The 11,117-nt window shown below is 47.2% G+C and overlaps 1 protein-coding gene across 3 annotated transcripts; it reads right to left on the bottom strand.

Annotated features, from left to right (window-relative positions):
* Nucleotides 1-401: 401 nt before the first annotated feature.
* On the bottom strand, nt 402-10,864 carry LOC103002495 (C-type lectin domain containing 10A). 3 transcript variants are annotated; one of them, XM_007166473.2, is made up of 11 exons: nt 10,311-10,864; nt 5,051-5,678; nt 4,041-4,229; nt 2,610-2,726; nt 2,194-2,298; nt 2,035-2,106; nt 1,850-1,921; nt 1,604-1,690; nt 1,363-1,514; nt 992-1,098; nt 402-863 (listed from the first exon to the last, which is right to left on the bottom strand). In XM_007166473.2, exons 3-11 carry the CDS (start codon nt 4,105-4,107, stop codon nt 707-709), a joined length of 936 nt encoding a protein of 311 aa, XP_007166535.1. In that variant the 5' UTR covers nt 4,108-4,229; nt 5,051-5,678; nt 10,311-10,864; the 3' UTR covers nt 402-706. The 3 variants fall into 3 exon arrangements, with proteins under 3 accessions (XP_007166535.1, XP_057391188.1, XP_007166537.1); XM_057535205.1 differs by lacking the exon at nt 10,311-10,864 and having other exon boundaries at nt 5,051-7,330; XM_007166475.2 differs by lacking the exon at nt 10,311-10,864 and having other exon boundaries at nt 2,203-2,298; nt 5,051-7,330.
* Nucleotides 10,865-11,117: the final 253 nt, after the last annotated feature.

The raw sequence follows: 11,117 nt of genomic DNA, 5'->3' as shown, positions 1-11,117 counted from the left end.
GGGAAGGGTTGGGGGGAGAGATAGATTGGGAGTTTGGGATTGATGTGTACACACTACTGTATTTAAAATAAATAATAATAATAAAATAAAATAGATAACCAACGAGGATCTACTGTATAGCACAGGGAACTCTGCTCAATACTCTGTAATAACTTAAATGGGAAAAGAATTTGAAAAAGAATAGATATGTGTATATGTATAACTGAATCACTTTGTTGTACACCTGAAACCAACACAACGTTGTTAATCAACTATACTCCAATATAAGATAAAAATTTTTTTTAATAAAAAAATAAAAAAACCCACAGTGGCCATAGTTGATAACACTGTATTGTATAACTGAAATTTGCTAAGAGAGTAGAACTTAAGTGTTCTCACCTAGAAAAAAATAGATAAATATGTGAGGTCATGGATACGTTCATTAACTAGATGGGGGAATCCTTTCACAACGTATACATGTATCAAATCACGATGTACACTTTAAATATCTTACAATTTTGTACGTCAATTATACCACAATAAAGCAGAAAATTTTTTTAAAAATACCTTAGGAACTCTAGATAATCTTTTAAAAGTTAAGGGGGAAAAAAAAACCCAACTCAAAACAATGGCAGTGCTCCAATCTCCCAGGGCTTATTCCTCTCCCACAAGGACAAGGTCCCCCTCCCCCAGCCCCGCCATTTCCTCGGCCAGGTGGTCCACTCCCCTAGCTGCCCTTGCTCAGCCCAGCCTCGCAGATCCAGTGGTAGGGTCTCTGGCACGCGTCGTCATTCCACTTGCCATCGGGGTGGAAGTGGGCACAGTCCTCGCCCCCACCCAGCCCGTGCCCTTGCCAGTCGTCCGGCTGGCCTGGCTTCCAGTTCCTGAGGGGAGAGGACAACAGCCAGCTAGGGAGGCACAGAATCCAGGTCAGGGAGACGGGGCTGAGGGTCAGACCCTGGAGGAGCCGAGCTGAACGAGGAAGAGGGGCACAGAAACCCGGGGCACTCACTTGAAGTTGGTCTCATAGTCCGTCCCATCCGCCCATTTCCAGACTCCATCCAGATCACTGAGGCCCATCCAGGTGTAGGAGGAGCCTATATGGGCCTGGACAAAATCCTGGGACAACAGAAGGGCAGCTGTGACTTCTCCCCACCCTGCCAACTCCTTGGACTAGCAGTTCTGAACTTCCTTTGTTCATTAAACCCGTCGAGGAGATTCGGGGTGTTTATCCCAACGCCCGGGGCCAATTAAACCTCTGAGGGTCTGGTTCAGATGGCAGTCGTTGTTAAAAGCTCCCCAGGTGATACCAATATGTAGCCAAGGCTGAGAACCGTTCTCTTCAATGGGACGTGTCTTGGACCTGCGCTCTAGGGGCCTCACCTGTTCCTCTCTGGAGTTGATGACCACCAGGTAGGCGTCCTCCAGCTGGCAGTACTTCTCAGCCTCGGGCCAGGGCTTCCCCGAGGAAGAGACCCAGTAGCATTTGCCTTCATGCTCCAGCCAACTGGTAGGACAGCAGTTGTTTTGCGAGCCTAAGGGGCCGGGGCAGGGGAGGGTCTGAGATGCTGTCCAGGGGGGAGTGGGCAGACACTGGGACCAGCCCACCCCATGCAGCCCTCACCATTGCTCTTGAGAGCAGCCATCTTGCAGGTCAGGGAGTGCAGGTTCTTGACCAGCTGTTGGACTCGCAGGAGCATTTCGGAATAACCTGGGCCGCACACGGATGGGCAGTGGGGACAGTGCCCTGGGTGTGGCTTCTGCTCCTTGAGTCCCTGGAGACCAGAGGTCCACGCCCGGGGCCCCGCCTAGGAACCCCCTTGCCCTCCCACGCGCCTCATGCCCAGGTGGAGGGGAGCAGGGGCCTGACCTGCTTTGAGTTCCTGCAGCTGGTTCTCCAGGCTGCTCTCCAGAGAAAGCACCTTGTCATTCAAGCTACGGGCTGGAGGGGAGGGCACTCAGCACCACGTGACCGCTCCCATTTTCCCCCCCCCCACCCCCGCCCTGAGTGCCTGGCACTCACCCCTCCACACACTCTCCCGGAGGGTCTCTCACCTGCTTGCAGCTCCTGCTTGTGACTTTCCACCTCAGCTTTCAGAGATGTTATCATTTCTTGCAAACTTCCACCTGGAGAACACAGGGACTCAGGGCTCAGGAGTCAGCTCCTCCCCCTCTCCCTCCGCACCCCACCCCAGTCCAGAGCCCCTTCCATACCAGGCTCACCCTGGGATTTCAGTGCCTGGACCTCAGCCGTAGCGTTTGAAGTGAAGTTGCTGAAAGTTGTTCTCAGGGTTGCCAGGTCCCTCTGAAACTTGGAATCTGATCAGGCGGATGAGACAATCAGTGCTAAGGGTTATCAGGCCCTCTGTGCCAGCACTGGGCAGGGCACTTGACATGTATTGTGTCACTGGGTCCCTACAGCGTGACCCCACCCAAAGGGATGGGCACTATTGTTATACAATATGGCAGGTGAGGAAACTAAGGCTTAGAGAGGGGATGTAACTTGACCTCATTCCCCAACTGATAAGTGACAGGGCCAGCAGTCATCCTCATTTATCACTCTCGCCACCAGTGCCCCCACCACCGCACCCCATTATCTCTCTCTTCCCTGCCCACCCTGTGCCCCTCACTTTGGGATCCAATCACACAGACGCCGACCAGCAGGAGGAGGCTGAGGCCCAGGGAGAGCAGGAAGGAGCGGGTGCCGGAGAGGAGCCGCTGCAGGAAGGTCTCGAGGGCAGGCAGCCCTGCAAGAGGAGAGGGTGTCAGGACGAGGAGGGTCCAGGACGTGAGAGAGACGGGGAGGAGGATAGGGCCACGAGGACCTGCAGGGAGGAGGCTGGACAAGGAGAACTGTGGGCGGGGGAACGTCCAGGCCACTGACCCCTCATGGACCAGCACAAGTGCTCAGTCACACGGGCCCCTCACACCCCTGGGGACACATGTACACAAAGACACACAGACAGGGGATGATGGCGATGTATAAGGTCCTATCATCAGAGCTGGGACACGAGGCAGGAGGACCCAGGGAGAGAGACGGTGACTACCTTAGCAGGCTCACACTCATCAGTGAAAACAAGTTAGAAAATGGGTTTAATAATATGGAGCACATTGCACTTGCCCATAAGGAACACACACTGCTGACCTCTGGATTAATAAGCAGAAGTACAAGTAGGGCATATCTATAGGAGACGAGATTTACTGTTGGCCATTAAGGTAAAGGCTCTATGAAGAAGTTATTCCTCAAGACTTTGGAAATAAGGGCTTCCCTGGTGGCACAGTGGTTAAGAATCTGGCTGCCAATGCATGGGACACGGGTTCGAGCCCTGCTCCGGGAAGATCCCAGATGCTGCAGAACAACTAAGCCCGTGCGCCACAACTACTGAGCCTGCGCTCTAGAGCCCGCGAGCCACAACAACTGAGCCAACGTGCCACAACTACTGAAGCCCGCATGCCTAGAGCCCGTGCTCTGTAACGAGAAGCCACCGCAATGAGAAGCCTGCACACCACAACAAAGAGTAGCCCACACGCAGCAACGAAGATCCAACACAACCAAAAATAAACTAATTAATTAATTTTAAAAAAAAGACTTTGGAAATAAAAGAAGGAATAATAAAATTCTAGAAAATGAACACTAGGTGCTTTTTAACATGCCCAGGGTGGGAGGCAACAATCATTATGGCTGCAATGGTTTTAAAAGACAATATTAGCAATTTCCTTCAGTGTAATTAATCTGGGTCTATGTTTTTGTTATTCCTGGATTTGTCCATAATAGCTACAATAAATAGCCAGTAAATCTTTTAAGTGGCAAAATTTAAAAAAAAAAAAAGAGAGAGAGAAAGAAAATGGGTTTACTCTCATGCCCTTCCCCAGAGCACAGGAAGCCAGGACCGCTGTGGACCTTGAATCGTGTTTATATTGGGGTCCCCAGGGCCTCCCCTTCAGAGTGAGAGACCCCACCAGTACATATGGTAGAGGTGCAGACATGACACGACAGCAGAAATCCTTCTAAACATATTCAGAGGAGATTTTAGGAAAGATCGTTTCCCCATTCATCTTACCATCTGTAAACCCCTGGCTTTTCTTCTCACTCTCCAAGTACTGGAGGTCTTCATACTTCACTGACATGTTTGGACCAACACGGCCTCTGAGGCTGTCGGAGCTGAAGTAGAGGCAGGGCCAGCGGCCAGGCTGGGGAAGGAGCTGGGATAAAGACGGAGGCTGGGACCAGGTAGGACCCGCGGGCAGGGCTGGAGATAAGGGAAGAAATGAGGGTTGAGAAAAAGCTCGGGGTCAAGGCTAGCAACAGGGATGGGCTTGGCTTTGCAGCTGAGGTCAGAAGTGGGGTCAGGATTGGGCTTTGAGCTAGCGTCAGGTTGAGTTTGGGGTTGACAGTGCAGGTAAAGTTGGAGCTAAATGTATTGCTAGGACTGGGTCTAACACTGGGAGCTGGAATCGAGGTTGCGTCTCCTGCTAGGATTGGGGTCAGTACTCCTGTTGAAGCCATGGATGGAGTTGGACCTAAGCTTGGTGCTGAAGTTGGAAACAGGAGAGAGTTGAGGTTCAAGCTTGGGTGGGGGCTGGTGTTAAGATTCAGGCTGACTTGGGACTTCCCTGGTGGTCCAGTTGTTGGGACTCCCCGTCCACTGCAGGGGGCACAGGTTCGATTCCTAGTTGGGGAACTAGGATCCCGCATGCCGCACTGCACAGCAAAAAACCCCACAAAGGTTCAAGCTGACTCTGGGGGTGAAGATGCCATTGCGGTTAAAGGAGGAACTGGGGTTGGTATGGGGTTCGGCTGGAGTGGGGGCTGAAGACAGGGCTGGAACTGGGCTACAGAAGGGGTTGAGTGTGAGTCTCAGTTTGTGACTGAGGTTGTGGCTGCCATAATTCAATCTGCATCCAGTGAAAGGAAAAAAGTCTAAAATCTCCACTCGGTCATTAAATCCCCAAGCTGCCCCCTTATATATCTTCCCATTCAGTCTCACTTAAGACCCCCAGTCCCCTCTCCCTGCTTTCTCTGACATCCTCCCTAACCCCTTAGTCTCACCTGCATCCCCAACCTGGTTACCTGTGAAAAGTCCAGAGGCTATGATTCTTGAGTTCTTTGTGCAGCAATGACCAGAGCTGGAAAAAACTAAATCCTGGAGAGTTGGGATGGGGGTGACTGAAGGAGGAGCCACCTAAGTGACTGGAGACCTGCTGGTCTTTGTGTCTGAAAGACCAGGAGTCTATAATCTGGGAATCTCCCGTTTCCCTGATTGGGGCAGTAAACAACAAGAAGGAATTGAAATCAAAACGCAGGCAGACGTGGTGTGCACGGGGCAGCTGGATATGGGGCCAGCTCTGCTTTCCTCTTGCAGGGAGTGTCTACTCCCTTTCCGCTTCTTTTGAGCTCCCATGACTTCCTCAATTTTACCATTTGGGAGAGAAGCATTGGACCAGAAGGAACCAGAGGTGCAGTCTGCCCCACACCTCCTTTCACTTCCTGCATCTGAAGACCTCAGAATTGTTGGTGTCTCCATCACTGCAAACCCAGGTCCAGAGGAGCCCATTGCTCTGCTCTTGCTCAATCCTGACCCGGGGTCCCTGGCATCTGAGCTTCCTCTGGGGCCTCAGCCATCATGCTCCCCCAGCTCTGGCCAGCTCTCTTCACTCCGCTCGGAAGGAGGGAAGGGGGTGGTGGAGAGTAGGATTTCCTGGCCGGAATGGGAGGGGAGAAACCAGGGGAAAGAACAGAATTTATTGAGCACGCAGATCTGATGAGGACTGTGCCAGACACTTGCATTAACCATTCAATTTCCACAAGAACCTTGGGAGGAATTTTGGATGATGGACTTAGGCTCAGAGCCATTGTGTGACTTGCCCAAGATCTCACACCTGGTAAGCAAAAGAGCCAGATTTCCAGCCCAGTGCCGCCGGACACCCTAGCCTGGGCTCTCTCCACATACACTGTCCTCCCGAAAGGGATTCAATTTAATCCTGTCAACTCCGTAAATCCCTCTAAGGGGGCTGCTCTGAATTCACACACACAATCTTTTCACAGTAAGAAGGATTCTTAGTGTCTTAAAAGGGGAGGAAGGAAAGCAAATACATTTCAGTTTCTATTTTCTAATTAAATGGGATTGTGTTCTGCTACTTGCTTTTTAAAATTCATTTAACAGTGTATCAGGAACACTTTATCATATCAGTTCATAAATGTCCTTTATTCATTTTTCATCTTCATCTCATTTCATAATCTGTGCCATAATTATTGACTAAGCTTTTCCCTATTGATAAACATTTAGGTCGTTTCCAGTTTCGTTTTGTTTTCTTGCTTTGCTTGTATTTGGTATTTGGTATTTTAATTAGTATTCGTTACAGGTTGGGGTTTTGGAAGCCAGTTTGGGGTGCAGTCTATTTATTAGGGATCAACATCTGTGAAAGGATGGGGAAAGAAGAAGGAGGGGGCAGAGGAAGAAGTTAAACAGATGCAAAGACCCCACAAAGCTTTAGCCAACCCAACCGCACTGCCTGTCAGAGCTGCTCATCACTGGGCTGAACCAGGGCCTTTATTACCCGACGTTGCTCAGTCACCAGATGCTGCCACCGCAGCAGGGGTGAGACCTCAGGGGAGGTGGCTGTGTGCACAAGTTACACTCCCCACAACTGGGCAGCAAGTCCTTCCTGGGAGTGGGGTCTGGGTCTCTCATGTCTGTGTCGACCCCAGTACTGTATTAGGTTCACACCTTAATTGGGGATAATCAACATTTTTGCATTATTGAATCTTTCCCACAAAGAACATATTATGTTTCTCCATTCACTCATCCAAGCATTTACCCATCCGTTCAACAAGTATTTACTGCGTGTTGATAAAAGAAATTTTCACATATTGAGGTATGGGGAAGTCATTCTGGCTTTTTCATGAGTTAACTTGAATTTTATGCTAACTAAAACAGCCTGTTTGTGGCCTGTCAAATACACATTGTGGGCTTCCCTGGTGGTACAGTGGTTAAGAATCTGCCTGCCAATGCAGGGGACACGGGTTCAAACCCTGGTCCGGGAAGATCCCACATGCTGCGGAGCAACTAAGCCTGTGCACCACAACTACTGAGCCTGCGCTCTAGAGCCCGAGAGCCACAACTACTAAAGCCCGCGCCTAGAGCCTGTGCTCCGCAACAAGAGAAGCCCCTGCTCGCCACAACTAGAGAAAGCCTGCGCACAGCGACAAAGACCCAATGCAGCCAAAAATAAAAATAAAAATAAATAAATGACCCTTAAACACACACACACACACACACACATTGTACATCTGCTTTAATTAGTAAAGGAAAGCGTACACTGACCAGAAGTAAAGAATGTCCATGTTAAAAATAAAGATTAGGGCTTCCCTGGTGGCGCAGTGGTTGAGAATCTGCCTGCCAATGCAGGGGACACGGGTTCGAGCCCTGGTCTGGGAGGATCCCACATGCCGCGGAGCAACTAGGCCCGTGAGCCACAATTACTGAGCCTGCGCATCTGGAGCCTGTGCTCCGCAACAAGAGAGGCCACGATAGTGAGAGGCCCGCGCACCGCGATGAAGAGTGGCCCCCGCTTGCCACAACTAGAGAAAGCCCTCGCACAGAAACGAAGACCCAACACAGCCATAAATAAATAAATAAATAAATATTTAAAAAAAAAAAAAAAAAAAGAATCACAAATGTTTGTGATTTTAAAAAAAAAAATAAATAAAAATAAAGATTAAATGCCCCTCTTCTTGGGATGCCAATGCTGGTCCTCCTTTGATGATAAGACTCCCTTCCCAGGTGCCAAGGCCATACTGACTTGCTGTGTACCTTCTGGTCTGGCTTTTTTGAAACCCTGACGAAATGTATCCCTGACTTATTTAATGTTCTCTGTTCTGACAAAATATAAAACTGTGCTGAAAACTGTGTTTCTCCGGAGCACTTTCTCAGAGTAATCTAGGAAGCTGGCTTCCGGGCTATAGTCCTCAGTTTGGCTCAAATAAAACTCTTTTCTATTTTTATTATTGACTGTTCATTGATGACTTTCATCGACAGTGTCTACAATATGGCACTCTCCTTCAGAAGAGGTATCCTTCAGAAGTAAACAAACAGGTAAAAAAGGCCCTGGTCACAGAGCTTATATTCTAGTGGGTGACAGATAAACAGAATAAATGAGTAAGATATAGGGACATCCCTGGTGGCACAGTGGTTAAGAATCCCGCCTGCCAGTGCAGGGGACACGGGTTCGATCCCTGGTCTGGGAAGATCCCACATGCCACGGAGCAACTAAGCCAGTGCACCACAACTACTGAGCCTGTGCTCTAGAGCCTGAGAGCCACAACTACTGAGCCTGCGTGCCACAACTACTGAAGCCCACAAGCCTAGAGCCCGCGTTCCACAACAAGAGAAGCCACCACAGTGTGAAGCCCTCACACTGCAATGAAGAGTAGCCCCCACTCGCTGCAACTAGAGAAAGCCCGCGCACAGCAACGAAGACCCAATGCAGCCAAAAATAAATAAATAAATAATAAAAATATATTGAGTAAAATATATCTAATGTCACACAGTGATAAGTGCTGTGGAAGAAAATATAGCAAGGAAGTGGGTAAAATAAGGTCAATTTTTAACAGGCTGTCAAGACTAGGATGTCAAGAACAGCCTAGACTGGGAAGATGATTATCTGAGCAAAAGTCTGAAGGAGGTGAGGGAGAAGTAGATGAATCATAGAGGGAAAACCTGGAGCTCCAATTCTTCAGGGCCTGTAGGCTATTGTCACGGATTTGTTTTTACTCTTAAGAGGGGCAGGCTTTGGAGGAAGGGTCAGAGCAGAGGAGTGAGTGAACTGATTTACATTTTAACTGTTAACAATGTGACTACTGTGTTGTGAATTTCATGAAACAGGACCAGAGTGGCAACCCAGAGTGGGGGGGAGGGACAAATTAGGAGGTTGGGATGAACAAACACACACTACTATATACAAAATAGATAACCAACAAGGACCTGCTGTACGGCACAGGGAACTCTACTCAACATTCTGTAATAACCCATATGGGTAAAGAATCTGAAAGAGAATGAATATATATATACGTATAACTGGATCACTTTGCTGTACACCTGAAACTAACACAACATTGTAAATCAACTATACTCCAAGAAATTTTTAAAAATAATAATAAGAGCCATTGTAATAGCTGGGTGAGAGATGATGGTGGTTTGTGCTTGGTGGTGGTGAGAAATGTTTTGATTCTGAAATACTGTGGAGGTAGAATTGACAGGATTTCTGCTGATAAATTGCATGTGGATTTTACATACACACACAAAACAGTTCTCCTTCTAGTCCCAAAAATAAATGAAACTTTGAGCATTTCCCATAAATTGCTGACTCCCTAGGAAAAACAACTTTCTCCCTGCCTTTGCAATGCTGATGCCTTAAGATCTGTCATGACCTTTTGTGCACAGGCTAATCATGTGAGAGAAGTTCTGTTTTGCCATCAGGAGCAGACTGATGAAAACTTGTTAAAACTGGATATTGTGCAGTATTTTCCTTTGAATACCTGGTGTGGTTTTCTTTGGTAAGCCTGTCCTCCCAAAGTCTGATTCCCTTACAACTTTTTTTTTTTAGTTTCAGCTAAGCAGTTTAATTTATATCCCTTGTACTCATTCCTTGTGAATATATTTATTATCCATATTGTTATTCAATCTTTCTCAAAAATTGTAACACACAGGCTCATATTGTTTACATTATCAATCATGATATGTACATGTTAAACAGGTCTGAAACAGACATTTATCTTCCTAGGAACCCACACACAAAAGAGCACAACAAATGAGAATTTAGTTAAATATACATTCAGCGATGATTCCAGAGAAAGTTCTGTCTTTGATCTGAGGTGGGATTTAAATTTTTATAGTAAGAAAAGATTAAATATAAATATAAATGATTAGTCATGCCCTTACAACTTCTTTGCAAAATCCTTCTTTTTATTTTTTCCTTTTGTCTCTGAGACTTCTTTCATGGTTGACAATCATAGCTTCCTTCTTCCACTACCTTTTCCATGATCCCTTACCCTCTCCCAGCACCTCAGCTGGTCAGGATTCTTTTACCGAGTGGGGTGACCCCAAACTTCATTTCTACAGCATCCAAGTCCTTATGGTCCCGTCTATCCTGGGTCACCACAATGCACCATTGACCATTATATTATTGGACATGTGAGTGCTATCTGGCACCCCAGAGTCTCATGAATTCCAGGCTCAGACTTCTTTTTCCCCATCGTGAAGCAACAGACCTATTTCCCTTCTTAATAAGAATCAGTCACCCCCAAAAGTACAATTACCCACATCCCCTACCTAGTGGTATAATGAGGAGCCCAAATCAGCCAGGATTCAATCTCATCTTCAAACTGAAACAGAACCAAAGCTGTCTTCCCTGGTGGGTGGGTTCTTTCCTCGGGCACTAGCGCTTCCAAAATCCAATGATCCCAGATTGTGCAGATGAAAAGGAAAAAGTCCTTACGTGGATTATTAGGTGCCAGGTAAGAGACACTACCCTCCTCTGTCCCTTAGTCGCGCACATGGCTGTGGGGGAGAGGGCACCATATTGGTCACTGATTTAAGGTGTATCCTCACCTATAGATCAGGCATGATAGGTCAGGGAAAGGTAGTAAAATAAGAAATTTATCCAATTTCCAGCCCCCGAGCCCAGAAATAGAAATTTGATGTGTCTTTTCAGATATATTTATATACCTACAAGAATACACACACATAAGTAGAGAAGTTTTTTTTTTTTTTAAACACAGAATTTTCTCTGTAACATGCTTCTGCCTAAAAATGGGTCTTGAGGATTTTCTCACATGGCTGCCCACCTCCCATTTAACGGCTGCACGGTGTTGCAGAGTACAGATTTCCACACTGTATTTAATGATTCCCTTGGTGATGCATTTTGAGATGTTTATACGTATCTTTGGCTTTTATAAATAATGCTGATGTGAATAGGCTTATATATACTTGTTTGTGCTAAGAAGCAAATACTTCTCTTGGTTAAATATCTAGAAGTAGAATTGCTGAGTAGACACAACTATCTTAAATTTTTTAATTGTACAGATACTGTCAAACTGCTCTGAAAAGACATCACCAACTTATTTTCTCCCCGACCAT

Source organism: Balaenoptera acutorostrata, chromosome 20 (assembly GCF_949987535.1).
Source record: "Balaenoptera acutorostrata chromosome 20, mBalAcu1.1, whole genome shotgun sequence".
NCBI classification, from domain to species: Eukaryota; Metazoa; Chordata; class Mammalia; order Artiodactyla; family Balaenopteridae; genus Balaenoptera; species Balaenoptera acutorostrata.
Note: the sequence above shows the minus strand (reverse complement) of the source record. Positions and strands in the feature narration are given on the sequence as shown.